The sequence below is a fragment of the Lipophrys pholis genome, assembly GCF_963383615.2.
Source record: "Lipophrys pholis genome assembly, chromosome: 7".
In the NCBI taxonomy this organism is placed as follows: domain Eukaryota; kingdom Metazoa; phylum Chordata; class Actinopteri; order Blenniiformes; family Blenniidae; genus Lipophrys; species Lipophrys pholis.
In genome coordinates, this window is record NC_137638.1 from 21,191,647 (window position 1) to 21,207,765 (window position 16,119).

A 16,119-nucleotide genomic window follows, 5' to 3' on the forward strand; every position below is an offset into this window, starting at 1 on the left:
CAGTGTCTCTTCAGTCGTTCCTGGATTGAGCTTTAAACCAATGGCAGTCGTATGCAGATGGATGGATGGATGGATGGATGGATGGATGGATGGATGGATGGATGGATGGATGGATGGATGGATGGATGGAATCTGAACACTTTTTCAATTCAGAATAATAAACTGGTGGGCTGGATTTGCAACCTTTCTGTCTTCCCGACTGTTTATCTACTTGTTGTGTCGACTCTTTTATTCCCCCTCAAAAAATCAAAAGTGAGAGTTGGCCTTTGAGAGGGAGATTTTCCACTCGCAGTGTGAACAAAAGCACTTGCACAGAAATTTCCCAAGTTTCAATTAAAGGTGCACAATTTATAGAAACAAGCTAAAAAATATCCTCATAAATGTTAGTTTCTATAGGGCTCCTGCCTCTGCTCCTGCCCCTGCCCCTGCCCCTGCTCCTGCCCCTGCCCCTGCTCCCGCTCCTGCCCCTGCCCCTGCTCCTGCTCCTGCCCTTGCCCCTGCTCCTGCTCCTGCTCCTGCTCCTGCCCTTGCCCTTGCCCTTGCCCCTGCCCCTGCTCCTGCTCCTGCCTCTGCTCCTGCCCCTGCCCCTGCTCCTGCTCCTGCCCTTGCCCTTGCCCCTGCCCCTGCCCCTGCCCCTGCTCCTGCCCCTGCCCCTGCCCCTGCTCCTGCCCTTGCCCCTGCTCCTGCCCTTGCTCCTGCTCCTGCTCCTGCCCCTGCCCCTGCTCCTGCCCTTGCCCTTGCCCCTGCCCCTGCTCCTGCCCCTGCCCCTGCTCCTGCTCCTGCTCCTGCCCCTGCCCCGGCCCCTGCCCCTGCTCCTGCTCCTGCTCCTGCTCCTGCCCTTGCCCTTGCCCCTGCCCCTGCTCCTGCCCCTGCCCCTGCTCCTGCTCCTGCTACTGCTCCTGCCCCTGCCCCTGCTCCTGCTCCTGCTCCTGCTCCTGCTCCTGCCCCTGCTCCTGCCTCTGCTCCTGCTCCTGCTCCTGCTTCTGCCCCTGCTCCTGCTCCTGCTCCTGCGGTAGAAAAACGTCTTCCTCCTTCAACAACGTCAATTGATAATCAATGGAGAATCTTCTCGAGAAATGAAGTGAGAAAATTACTCAATTTGAAGTTTTTAATCTAGAAATGATAAAATATGTGTGATTTTTGTTCAGTTTAATGACTTACAACACATTTCATTACATATGTGTGGAAAAATATTTTAGACATCTGGACATATTTATACTATCTTGGCACTTTGAGCTTGTGCTCCATAAAGGTTAGACATGATGAATCTGATATTGGAACATAACAAATCTTAATTTGACTAGAAATAATAATTGAATAGTCATATGCATGTGAAGACACACTGATAATGTGCCACAGATGACTTCCAGAAAAACGACTTCCAACACCCACTTCTCTTGAATCAGGTGCATCAGATTTATTGGAAGCTATTAGCTGTTCATTCACATTAAAGCCTTCCTCTTAAACTCAAGCTGAAGGTCCCGCACCTGAATGACCTCTGGAAGTTAGAGCAGTTTCCCCAGGGACCTGGGCCAGCCTGTTTTTTGAAATAAGTGCACTAGAGAAGCTGAAAATGAACATCCAAATAAGAGAAAGTGATTCAATATTGTGGAAAGGGAATTTACTGAGACTGAAAAACACCAATGAATTGCTTTCTGCACAGGTTGTACTCCGCTTGCACCTGAAAACCAAGCAGAGGACTTGTATTGTTCTTAAACTAGCCGACACAGGAAAAAAAAAATCAACAACTTTTAAACAATTAAAATGTGGTCCTAAAATTGATAATCTACAACAGTGATGGTGTTCTGTTTCATCCTCTGCGACGTGGCTATTTTTTCTTTTTATAACCCGTCTAGACAAGTAGCACACATTTAATTCCAGAGGTGGCTACCACTAATTCAATTTAGGTTAATTTGCTCCATCACATTGGTTTGCATTCTAATTCTTAAAACTCAACAGATAAAAAAAATATAAGAGTGCAGGAAATGGGATTGCGCTGGCTGAAAAATAATCTGGCTGCCATGCTGCTCACTGCAGGCTGACACGAGCCGTGTTATGCTCCGAGGATGAACACGCAAACAAAACCAACATGTTTCGGCTGCGAGCATTTGCCGCACACAAAACGCAAACAGCTGAAATAGAAAAACACCGAGGCAGTTTATTCTTTTGCACACATGTTATCATGAGGTCTGGAAACCCTGAGATGATTATGTAGGTTCCCTAATTCCCAAATCAATATGTACTATAGAAGATTCAGTTCTTTATGAAGCTTTGTTGTGAATTAGCTGTCAGCTTTACTGACAGTTGTCATCTGAGCCTATCTCTTGTGCACAATGCAAATACAAATGGATACGTGAACAGGTACTTATTTTGAGAGGCAGGAAGAGCGGGGGGGGGGGGGGGGGGGGGGGGGGAGATCAAAGCTGTTTATTTGGAGAAAACACTTATCTTAAAAGAACAGTTTGGTTAGTCAAATTCTTATTTTTGCAACACTGAAATAAAACTGTATTATTGTTGCATTTAAATACAGTACGTTTAGAAAAAAAAGACTAATGTGTTTGTTGCTTTTTATTCAGCGGCAAAAGCAAAACTCGGGTGCTGAACATTTTGTTGTCTTTTGTATTCTCTAAGTGGTTCGGTGATCGTAATCTTAGTAAATTTGCATCGAAAACCTAGTTAAGCAAAGAAACGTCTCTCCACGGAGTATGTTTTCCTCTTCTCCCGGAGGATTTGTGTTATGTAGTAGCCTTTGTGAGGGGAAATTATATCAACGAATAAAAAAAAAAAAAAAAGAAACATTATTATAGTTTTTACATTCTTTTTTGGGCGCATCAGACACGACCGGGAAGAAATATGAGGGATGTATTTGAAAATAAGAGTCGTAAACCATCATAAATTATGCACAAAGATCACACATGCAGTCCACAAGCAGAGGAAGAATGTGAAGTTGTTTTTTGTGTTTTATTCTAAAACTCTCCATCTCTCCCTCATAAATAACATTTGACATTTGGAAAAAAAAAAAAAGAAATACTGAGTGAACACATAGAATTGCACCAAATAGTGACTGATATTTCACAGTGAGGGCAGATTTTTGGGACACACTGCAATCAAAACATACATCACGGTTCTTCCCATCCATATTATTTGATATTTTATTTCAGTAATCAAAAGAAAGTATGTTGACACCAATGTCTTTACCCTCACCGGCTCGGAAACACCCCCCCCCAAAAAAAAAAAAAAAAAAAAAAAACTTCAACTATCTACAACGATCACACACTCCCATCTTGTCCCAGGCAAACAAATCCAAGCTCTCCATTTCCCTGAACTGATTTCCGCAGATGTGCTCCAAAAAGATGAAATGCATCTGATGCAGCACACAGAAACGCACGGAGAGTTTGTCTGAGGCGTGTGCATACAGAGAGAGACACTCTCTCGAACACTCTTTTTTTTTTGGTTTCCTGTCCTTTCTCTCCTGTTTTTGTACAAATCCAATTACACCTATATATGTGCAAAGAGATATACGCACACGTCACCATTAGTCTGCTAGTGCATATTGTAAGCAAGAGTTTGATGGGGAAAAAAATAAATAAATCCCAAATTCGTGGACTGTCAACAGGCAACAGTTTCATCGGCTGGCTGCGTGTCCCTCTGGGCCGGCTCTGCCGTCGTCTCATCGGGTTCAGGAGGGTCCTGCGGTCCCGAGGTGCAGCAGCAAACAAAAAAGGTTTTCTGAAGTTCTTCGACTGCGGCTTTCTCTCCGTCTTCCAGCTCAGCATCATCTGCCATCTCCCACCTGGAAAGTATTGAGACATAGAACGTCAGCTGTTTCAGCTTGATGAACAGTTTTCACTCAGGGTGAGAAAAAAAACAAAAAAAAAAACAAGGCAACCTTGGTAATCTGTCTCTTATTTGCAGAGGTCAAGTAAGTATATTGAATACCTGAAAGAAACACTCATGAAAGACAGAAAGCAGACTGAAAGTATCCCCAAAAATACTAGTAAATTATAGAGCAATCTGAGTATTTGTCATTGCTTCTATTTCTGCCTATATGTCACCTTGATGTATGAGGATTGTGCCAACCCATCAGTACATCTATATAATGTTGTACTTCACTCCTTTGTTAAAATAAACTCTTCACAAATAAACAGACACACACTCTGTTGCCGTATCCTGGTGGGAACGTTACATTTAACCCCACGTTAGCCCGAACCACAGCCCGACAATATAACCTGTCTCCACCTAAAAACCTATTGATTTTCTTAATGGGGACCGCCACATGTTTCCCCCACGCTGAACTGAATCCTCGAGGGTTAGTGTGCAGTCATGTTTAGTCCCCGCCGGTATAGAAGAACAAGAGTGCGCGCGCACAATCACGCACACACACTCATAGACACACAGCCCACGTCCAAGGCTCCGAAAGCCACACTTTTTCTCCTTAAGTTCTCATTTGGGAGTCGTCTTGTGTTTCTTTTTTTCCCCGCTGTGTGGGAAACAAATATGGCAGTTTGTGCTCCTGCGATGCTCCGTCAGACAGTTACAAACACACACCTCTAGGTATCTGCGCCCAGACTGAGGACTCGAGGAACGCTTCAGGAAACACTAAAGTTAAAAAAGAAGGGAAAAAGAATAAATGCTTATGGCTCTCTGGAAGACTGAATCTTTAGCTTCCCTCAATCAGACTCTGTCTGGAACTTTGTCATGGAACAGAAGCAGATCCATCCCAGTCAGACAAACACATTTTTTATGGAGGAAACCACTCTACATATAATTTTGCAGCTCTGTCTTGTTTAATCGCTTCTACAGTGTGTGTGTGTGTGTGTGTGTATGTATGTGTGTGCGTGTGTCCCGCATCACATTTTGTAATTCTTCAAGCTACAGGGTGGATGGAAGGCTTCAATATGAAGACATCAAGGGCAGTCATGTTGTAATTCACTCTCAGTATTTCAATTGAATTCCTTGACGAGTGACTGTGGTCAATCAAATCCGTACAGAGAGCTGGCTGAAGGGTGTCTTTGAGCTGCCGCATCACACTCCCTCCAAAGGAGAATTATATCTGTCTGACTGCAAATGATTGCATTTTCATTGCAATCTCTGCGTTTTCTTTTATCCCGGCCACCCTCCCCTCCGATTTCTCACTGTATCTTCAAACACGTGGCTTGTAGTTGTGTGTGTGTGTGTGTGTGTGTGTGTGTGTGTGTGTGTGTGTGTGTGTGTGTGTGTGTGTGTGTGTGTGTGTGTGTGTGTGTGTGTGTGTGTGTGTGTGTGCGAGAAGCATACATGTGTGCCAGGAGGAAGAAGAGGGGGCAAAACGATGAGTGCATCCCGCATGTGTTTCATGCATACTAAGAAGAGCGCTTCTCAATGCACTTTGATGAAGTTAAAGCCGGTGTCAGAGCAAGTATCTGGACAAATCAGACATCCTCGTTCTCCATTTCCCAACCACTGTCAGTGCGGTAATTACCTTGTGTAAGGGGAGGATCTGTTTATGTAAATGACAGAGGGGTTTACTCTCTGTGATGCTATTGTCTCTCCACAAACAAGTTTGCCCCCCCCCTTCAGTTCACTGGCTATTTTCTTTGCATTTATCACAGTGTGGATGGGCACTCTCTCTCTCTCTCTAAAAAAAAAAAACAACAACAAAAAAAGAGAAAACAAAGGGAGAAGTCAAAGACAAGTTATCACTGAATATTCTTTTCCCGTGACATAGAAATTAAAAGTCAGTCCCACCAAATAAGCATTATGAGAAACCGATACTCACCGAAACAAAACAATACAAATGTCATACTGAGCAAAACAAGAGCAGCCAGGGAGCGGAGGAGAACAGAAAGCTGGAGGAACGGCAGCCAATAAAGGAGGGAGCGATGGAGGAAGGAAGACAGGAAGGTACGCTAAAGGTTTTTCAATGTTTAATTTTCAAATAGGATTAAGCAGAATGACATTTAGCTGAAGGTTACAGGCTCAGCATTGTCTTAGCTGATATTGATATGCAGGAGGCGCCCTGCTTGTCACTGGGACAAACACTGTTGATGAATGAGAAGCCTTTCCCCTGGAAGGTGTTAAGTGCAAATTTGAAATGAGCGAGAGAGAGAGAGAGAGAGAAGAGAGAGAGAGAGAGAGAGAGAGAGAGAGAGAGAGAGAGAGAGAGAGAGAGAGAGAGAGATTGAATTACCACAATAGTTGCCATGTAAACTGCCACTAGATAGTGTTGCCAATAGTGTAAATTGTTCTGTAAAGTAGAGGTTGCATATTCGTTGAGGCTGGTTGATCTTGTGCTGAAAATGAGCCGGGGAAAAAGAAAAAAAAAATCACACAAAATCCTTACTGTGTGTATCTAATTTCAACAACTACAACACAACAACGCTTCTTAGAAATGCATAAGTAGGCTAAAGTTGACAGTAACTTCACTGTATCCTCATTTCTGCAAGTTTTCCCCCGGAATTTACATCTTAATAAGGGGAGTCTTACCCTTTAATTCTTATGGGCTCTGCTCATTTCTCATGCATTAATACTGGAGCTGCTGACTTGGCTCTTCCTCTGAATACAGAATAGGACACACATATTAAGACTCATATATTTACAGGATTGATGCCACGGGAGATTGTCTCAGAGTGAGATGAAAAGGCTGGCTCAGTTATATTTCAACGTGAACATCAATGTAAGCTGTCCTAATCATTGGACGATGCAGGCACGAGACAGAAAGCATCCGTCCTGATTTTCAGCCTGTAATGAGTAGTGATGTTCGACAAATTAAGAGCATAAGCCTTGCCGAGAGATCATCAGGCAATCGGCATAGTTACAAAATCTCACTCGAAACACAATGGAGAGGAAAGTTTGATATTCAGACTGTCTTCTGGAAATGAGGAATAACAAAAAGGAGACGTAAATGCTCACACACGCCAAAAAATGATCAGCGAGGCATGGGGGGAAAAAAAAGAAGAAAAAAGATCAGCAGCAACAGAAAACAGGTAGTACAAGTATAGACTGTGTTAAAGGAAGTGTGCAAAAAGACAGAGTGGCTGGGAGATCATGAGAGACAGTGGCCGGTGGTTTCTTGTGCAGCTGTCAGTGGGCTGAGTGGTTTCTCTCAGAGTGGTGGGTGTTTGTGCTGCACAGGATGCCCTGCCTGCTCTGCCACTGGGACCTCTGTTTGTTTAAAAGGCTCGCCTGTCAAACAGAGAGCGCCACCGACAGCCAGACACTCCGCTAAATGACTCTGACAGCAGCCCTAATCAGAGGCTTTGCACATTGCCGCGGGGCCTGGAGGATCCATCATAACCCAAGCCTAAATATTTAAAGTGCTAAACTTTCCAAAGGTCAGGCCTTTCCACGCATGCCAGGGCGACATGTGTCAGAGAAGTAGGAAGCGAGGCACAGAGCAAGAGATGGACACGAAAAGAGAGAGAGACGGTTAAATGTCCCCTATCATTTTTAGGGCTGGTGAGATCCACTCTCAGTGTCACACCCTCGGCGTCAGGGGCTGTGTAGAACTGACACAATTTAGTCTGATGTTTATGTTTTCAAGCATGCAATTAGGGCTTAGAACTTGTAATTAATGTGAAACTTGACGAAATTTTACGTAAAAAAAACAACAACAAGCCTTCCAAGCACTTCACATAAAAAGGTAGATGGACTTCAACTGACGAGAAGGATTCCCCAAAACAAGACGCTCGGATTCACTCTCAGTCCATTGTTAAGATAAATCTATGAATATGTGATGAGGGAAGAAGGAAAAAAAAAATCCACCTCACCAACATCAGCGAGTGAGTCGTCTTCCCAGTGTGAGCTGAACTCACAAAAGATGGATGAACTTGTCCATCTACCACGACCTGAGCGGAATATGCTTTAAAATTCCAGCAGCATTTTTTTTCTTCTTCCAGCTGCTGTCAGAGTTCAGTCATTGAGGTTTGGTGTTTAAAGGTGAGGGGTAAAGGTGAGGTCAGTGGATGAATGTCGAGTAAAGTTGTCAGTATGTCTTCCGTGGACTCTGCAATTCCAACTTATTTTATTCTTGCGCAGTCTTTGTTTGCCCCACTGTACTACAGTGAGTCGGGGGAACATGGGAAATGCCTAAAAGTTAACGGAAACTATTTTCATGTTCATATAATGTTTTGAAATAAATCGACTGTAGCATCTCTTCTCTTTGTGATAAATGTGAAGGTAAATCAAGTTTTCTTTCTTTCGCTGGTGTACACTCATACGGTTTGTTTAGATTCTGACAGATTATCTGTGTCATTTGATCATCAACATTACTTGGTGGTAGAATCACCGAATTTATAAACACCAAAGTGTTTCTAAATTCCCGTCAGGAAACGTGTACAGTTTGGTAATCATTTTTAGTTCTGACAGATTTCACCTCTCTAAATGATGCTGACATGCTGCAATTTAAGTGCTCACGTAAATCCTCTCCCAGTTTCACTACCTAATTATAACATGTTGAGCCCTTACCGCCATGTCAAAACCAGCTAATATCTTTCATGAAATGCTCAAATATCTTAAATTCACTGTCTCATTCGTCATGTAAGTTCTATGTATTAGTGAAATATAGGCTTAAAATACCTTGTTTGGATTGAATCATGTCCATACATTGTCCAACAAAAACTTTACTTGCTACTAAAGTGGGAAAAAAAGAGTATTGTTCCCATATGTAGAGAAAGGACAGAAACAGCGATGGAATAACAAACGGTAAGGTAAACAAGGAAGAAGTATATCATGAGCTCATAATTGATGTTGTACATTAGAAGCGAGTTCAGGTGGGGTGACTGAAGTGTTCACAATACAGGGCAGGAGGGCTCTATTTCTCCGACTCGATTTCCATTGAGAAGCAAACATCCAATTCAATTTAGATATGTGCCTGTGCCGGGCTATAAGCTGGAGGGAGATTGTAACTGACAGCCATTGGACAGCTGGCTGGATTTGAATATTGACGAGACAGAGACTTGACAGAAGGGATTATGCTCTACCTTCTGACTTACTAGCCGCTACACTGATCCATTCTATTGTCAGATCAACTCAATGTCAGATCTACAGTATGTCCGTGTGGTGCGGCGATGCCACTCAGCATTAGACCCTACCTGAGAGCCATCTCAATACGAACTGATGTCCATTCAAGAGCTACGAGACATTTACTCGAGCAACAAGGACAAAAATATGCGATATCAAAGCGAATCTGCTTCAAAGTAAACATCAGATGGACGCTTCTACTCAGCTGCCTTGTTCAACAGACAAATAACAAAAAAACGTATGGACCATTACGTTGGTATTAGAATTATTTTGATGAATAGAAAATTAGCACTGCAGCTCTTAACCACGAACTTAAACCTCTCATCTCATCAAACTCTACACTGGCTCTTTAAGGAATGTAAAGGTATTTTCTAAGAAGACGCTTCATCGAGACCCCGAATCAAGACAACAACAAAAAAAAACTAAAACCTGATAATGCACCTTGTGACGATGGAGTTCTGACAATAAACACAGACACCAAAGGGAATTATGCAAAGTTGTGAATATGACAGTAGATTAAGTACTCTGCATACATAATGAGGAGATTAAAATGGCAGACAACCTCAAATTCCTTGACGTCTTTATCTCAGATGAATTCATCTTGAATACAGACGGTCGGGTGAAGAAGGAGCAGGCGAGACTGTACTTCCTCAGGAAGAACCTCCTGATCAGTGCGTGGTTCTCCAGCTGTACAGAGACCAGGAAGGACCTCCAATGGGTGGTGAGGGAGGAAAACCCACCATGAGGAGACGACCTCCCCCAACTAAGATGTATTTCCAACTGGCTGACCACTAAAGACCTTCAGCTGTACATATAATCTTGATCGCCAGCGCTCTTTTCCGACACAGACGTGCAAAGAAAAAAATAAAAAATATTGTGACAAAGTGTAACAGTTTAATGATCTCCAATCTGCATTAATGTACGCAATGGTAGGGCTTTCTCTAAATGGTAATTTGCATGCAGTATTAACAGCCAGGCTTCTCCCACCTCGCTCACACCCTCCCATCTCGAGGGCCAGTGAGTGCAGGCGAGTGCTAGAACGCGTGATCAAAGGCCCTCGGACAGATCTGTGGAGGCCCTTTGAAAGGACATCCACAGTTACACAAGCCGATATGGCTTTTTCTTGCTTGAGCACAGACACGCCCAGGCTCATCCACACATGCACACACACACACACACACAGAGAGGCACACACACACACAGAGAGGCACACACACACACAGAGAGGCACACACACACACAGGACTTCTAACACCCTATGGTCTGTAACTCGAAATCCAAGCGATGATAAGCCCAGCATCTCAAAGGGTACAAAAGAGCGTTTTCCGTAATAACGTCCAAAAATAGGGTGAGAAAGGGAGAAAGACATAGACAAGGACGACGAGAGAAGTATTGTTTTGATGTGTCCATTAAATCCTGCTGGAGTTAATGTTATACAGCACTCAAGGCTAAAAACATGGGCAATTCTCTCACTCTGTATATCAAATATTTATATATAAAACAGACTGACATGACTTATGTATCTAAAAATACAATATAACTGACACTTAAGAAAACAGTCACACACAGATTCTGCCCATAATTGTCAATTTTTAGACTTTAGTTAAACAAATAAAACATAAAGTGATAATTAATGAGTTTGAGAGGTGCTTGAAGGCAGATTTAGTTGCCTCCACACAGCGCCTAAAAAGATGTTTCCTCCTGATTTAAGCTTTCGTGCCAAGCTGATTTAATTGTCGCCGAGCTTCAGTTTCATATCAAATGTACAGATGTGAAAGTGGCATCAACGATTCCCAAAATCTGTTAGACTACTATAAATATTTTTCAGTTTCTCTGACATTTTTTGTTGTTAAATAGGGATGTGCCATGCATAGTAAAGGGACATTTGTTTTTATTGACAGGTCTGAATTGTTTTCCAGAGTGAAAGAAAATTACAAAAACTTACCAAATGAATCATTTTGTGAGGTGCTGCTTTTAATCGCGGTGCCAGTAGCGGAGTCAGCTCTTGCTGCAGTACAAATGTTTCCATATAAACAAAACTATTAGATTTTGAATAAACACTGTTGCATTTATTGTTGTATGTGATATTGTGCGTGTTTTTGAGGGCCGGGTTTGTGTGGAGGAATATGACTACACATCGTGCAATCGCATATTTCAAATCCCTCTGCATGGCTGTTTCCAGCTCCTCTCTCCAGTCATCCAGGGGGAAGTTTGTGTAAATTTGCAGTGGCTTAATTACTGAATAATTTAGACCATGCTCCAAATTAATGTAGACATTTCCATAATAATGTGTTTGCCTACCGATTCCACATTTATTTGTACTGTGGACAGGAGGGTAGCAATTATCACAGCATATCATAGCAGTTGTTCTGGTATTTCAGACATCATTAGGCTGCTTGTCCACCACAGTGTGACTGTGAGTACTAGTCTATAGGACACAGTTTGGTACATTCTTCAAATAGGCTTGCTATGCTTCTGTGGGTAAAAATCTATCAGATGTTGCTCCAGCAGAATAGGGTGAGGGGCCTTGTTTATGTTTGACAAGGTGAGGCCCAATTTAGAAACTGGGCCGCTTGTGAATGCATTATGCGGTAAAAAAATACAATAAAATAAAAAATATAAGGACAACAGCAAATAACCAAACACCTGCCAAGTCAACACAAGTGTCTGCTGGTCAGTGCAGCGCCAGAAGCTGACTGCTTCACACAGACACTGAGTTCTGCATGTGTCCCATGAGGGTGACAGCTCTTTGCCACTCTTATCTTCCATTCTGAACCCCCCCCCCACCCCCCCCCCCCCTCTTCTTTCTCCCACCTTACCTCTCCTTTCTTTTCTTCCTTCCCTGTCTCCCAACTGTTTGGCTCTTGTTAGGAGCTTGGCTTGAGCAGCCTGGCACCTTTCACTGAAACAGCACCCAAGAGGAAGTTGTGACACTGAGAAATGCGAGCGTGTTGTGCTTATGTGTGTATGTGTGTGACCTCTCGTACTTGAGCTGCAGTAAATCACTACAGCGAGGCCCTTCGTTAAGAAAGCCAAGCTCCTTGGCACCTTTCAGCCATGTCCTCACTGTGACGGCCTGACACAGCCTCACAAACCCCCCCACCACATCGGGCAATTATAGCCAGCAGCTAAAATTGCAACCCCAAAATATTTGTTGAACCATTGCAATCCAACTAATTTTTGACCACGTGGACACATGCTGCAATGATCTTTTTGAAAACTGATGCATCTCCGAGCACGACAGCCTATTGTTATTTATCCAAAGTGGCTGGTGTCCACCTTCACCCTGCTTCTGTCTTCTATCTCTTGTCACTGCTGTAACAAGGGGATTCTGGGTTAGAAGGGTAGTCAGTGTGTCAGTCGTTCCCCCTGGCATATAGGCAGGTATCTTTTAATGGCTTCGGTGAGTCTGTGGTTCGGTGGGATCAAACATTTCAGCTGGAGCAATCTGTCTTTCACCATGAGCCAAAAAGAGGGCGATGGACTGGAGGAGAGACTCACGGGGGAATATAACTCGGTAGCCAGGAGATGTTAAAGAAAGAGAACGAGAGGCTCTCTGACCATCAGGGCACAAGAAAACATGCATGTAACCTGCGTTCTCAAACCCAAAGGTGAAACACAAAAGAGGACTATACCTAAACAAGAACCCTTAACAGCCCAGTGGATAATTACTTTTTTTTTTCCTGTATATTTTTTTCAGTTTCTCAATCTTTTTTTTCTTTTTTCTAGTTTCCCTTCATCCCACCTGTTCCCCTGATTACTGCTTCTTATAAAAGCACCGATCTTTTTAGAGCAGCATGTTCACTACCTCTCATCCATTTTCCCCTTCACAATGTCAGGTTCATTTCATTAAATTTCATTCATCTCGGAGTTCTCTTATAACGAGCGAGCTCTTTCCTCAATAAGCCCACTAGTTGCCTACAAACAGCCTCCTCTCCTCCACCCTCCGTCTTCCCCTACAGTCCAACTCCACACATCATCCGCTCGTCTCCAACTGAAGCTCACTTGTTGCCGCTATCAGGCTTTCCTCCGCAAACCAGCTAAACTTTCAACTTTGCGTTCTCCCCTGGAAAAAGCTGGTTGGCACGTCTTCGGCTTTCTTCTGAGAATAATCATTAAAACCACACGAGCTATCTCAGTGCCGCGTGTCTGTATTTGGATCTACTCTCTTAAACTTTGTCACCGAATGCATAAAATATAAGCCATGAATTAATGAACAAAGATGACTCAGATAAATAGTCTGTAGCTTTAGATTTTCCCCGCCTCTCACACACAAGCACAAAACACGGAGAACAAGCGTTCACGCAATCTCCCAACAGAGTCAAGAAAAAGTTATTTGTTGTTACTTCGCCTCAATGCGCTACCAAAGGAAATATTCTATTACTTATTCAACCCTTTCTCTTTGTCATTTGTGCATATATGAACTGGAATATTTTCTGCGGAACGTTGAGGGTTGTGACGGTGCAGCTTGCTCTCAGACAAAGGCCTCGCTCTCAGACACTGATCTGGCAAAACTTCAGTTCAAACCCAGCTTTGCAGAATTTCCATAGCAACTATGAATAAATTGCACTTTTTAGCCCAGAGTGAGCAGTGGATTGATAGTGAAGCTGTAAATACTGTTTATTTGATAACAAGAGGTTAAGTCAAGAAAAAAAAAAAGTTATTTGAAACGTCAAAGACCACTTATTAGGCTAATTTATTAGACAAAACAACATCCATCCATCTATTCGGGCCATCAATCAACTAAACAATCATGTCCTACATGGAGAAAACTTGCTCATGCAAACACAAACGCCACACTGAAAGGACTCGAACATACAACCGTATTTGCTGTGAAGCAACAGTGGAAACTTCTACATTGATATTTGACCCCAAAGTATTATCAGTGCATTTAATCAAATGTGGTTAATTGTATGGCTGATGACAGTTGATTTTAAACAGTTAAGGCCCCCGGCTGGTACAGAGAGTCAGAAGGAGTAAACTGATAAGATTTTCATCACAAGAAGGGGAAATCAGCTTGATGATGTCATACCAAAAATGAAAATAATGAAAATGATTCAAGGCAACTCCAACTCAAGCACCTTACCCATCTAGATATTCACGATGTGCTAAAGCGGAAAACACAGCAGTGAAATATTCACTGAAGTATTCAGTGATCCAAAGGACAAAATGAAAAATTCTCTAAAGCAAAACCTATGTGAAATATTTACATTCCAAAATGGTTGTGTGGATATCATGAACACTTTTGTTTGAAGTGTAGAGGAGAAATATTCAAACTAACAGACACTAGTTGGTGAGTGAGTCCTCAATGAATGCCAAACTGTAAATACAGCAGGATCCAAACTCAGTACATAATGACATTATTAACTGCGGGCTCCTGTGGTTTTGCTGGGCCTGCAATGAACTGATTAGTCCGTGCAGACATTGATCTCACCTTTCTCTCTGTGTGTGTGTGTGTGTGTGTGTGTGTGTGTGTGTGTGTGTGTGTGTGTGTGTGTGTGTGTGTGTGTGTGTGTGTGTGTGTGTGTGTGTGTGTGTGTGTGTGTGTGTGTGTGTGTGTGTGTGTGTGTGTGTGTGAGTGAGTGAGTGAGTATTAGTCTTTGGCTGGGGGTGCTGTGTTAGTGTCTATCAGATCAGGGCCTTGTTCTCTTACCATTTCAAACAGTTCATTTTCCACCATGCTAATGGCAGTTTTAGGGGGTTAAGGAGATAAATAAATCCTTGCTGTCACCTCATTTAAAATCAAATGCCACTTAATTATAGCTGTATGTGTTTTCAAACACTTTGCATAATTTATTGTTCTGCTCCATCCTAATCGCCAGATCCTTATCGCATGTGCTCTATTTTACCCCCCTGTCCTTATAATAAAATTATAATGCTCCCTCTCACAGTTTCCCTTTCTCTTTTTTCGCTGCCAACAGCAGTGTGAAAGAGATAAGGAAAGCGATGAAAATACGTTTTTTAAGTTGTGCCTCACCTTGATGCTGCAGAGGTCTATTGTCAGCTCAGGAGAGCGTACAGACACACTCTCTCACACTTGGCACACAGCCCTCTGGCAGTGTTGCATTTCTTACAAACAAAATACAAACATTGTCACATTCTATGAAAAGAGCAGGGGTAACACCACCATTCATGATCTGGATGTAAGCACACATACCAGCAGAAGAAAAAAAACAAAGAACAAAAGCGTGACATGTCGATTCAATTTTTACTCTTTATTTATACGACTGAAAAAGTTTCCTCCTTTATCTCTACTGTACAGGCCTATTCTTCTATTTCTTTGTCACACTAATATGGCATAAAGAACAAAGCATATTAGTGGCATTAATGCCTTGCTGCAACGAAGGTCATAAAGGGAAGCGAGGGGCACTAATATGGTACTTTACTGGCAGAGGCAGCCATCATCAACATTAAATGTCAGGTCACATCAGTCATATCTCTCCAAAGAGAGAAAATGGTGAGAAGGTACAGACTCGCTGTGATGTTGCTCACATCTAAGATGCTTTTATTTCAGTGAACTGGACAAGAGATCACAATGTTAAAAGTGTAAAACTTTTTTTTTCAATGCTTTACTTAGGCCAAATCAGCACGACACGTCTTATTGCTGTTAGTCACCAAACAGTAAAAGTGTTGTGACAATTGTCATAATGAATTCATAACAGATGTTACATTAAACACACAGAAACAGAGTTTACAGCACTGGCAAAGTTTTCACAAAGTTCTTGAGAGAACATATTCCTATTATGTGTTTTCATGTGACATCAGAGGTCTAGTGGTACTACTGGGCCCGCCATTTTGGAAGACCCCTGACTGTAAACAACGCGCTAAACAGGCACACTTTAGGCATAATTTGATCAGATATCAGAGAAGATGGACATCTTTTGTGTAGCTGGAGGCTGCACTAAAAGGCAGGAAACCTGTCCACAGCTCTCATTTTATCATTTTCCTGCCGACCTGGAGAGAAGGGAGAGACGGATTGCAGCTGTGAGGAGGGAGGGCTGGGAGACAGTACTCTAGACTCTACATTTCAAATCAGGTCGGCATTCTGTTTCTGTGTGGCCCCTGGACCTGCTCCGATGGCCAGCTTCTCTCACGGTTTCTCTGACACACGCTCGCTCG

General features: G+C 42.8%; 1 protein-coding gene across 1 annotated transcript in view; it reads right to left on the bottom strand.

Annotated features, from left to right (window-relative positions):
- Positions 1-3,452: 3,452 nt before the first annotated feature.
- Positions 3,453-16,119, bottom strand: part of kiaa0825 (KIAA0825 ortholog) — a 112,573-nt gene continuing 99,906 nt past the window's right edge. The window contains exon 23 of the mRNA XM_080466574.1: positions 3,453-3,793. Coding sequence (XP_080322700.1) covers positions 3,610-3,793 — 184 coding nt within the window. The 3' untranslated portion in view covers positions 3,453-3,609. The remainder of the gene's footprint in view (positions 3,794-16,119) is intronic.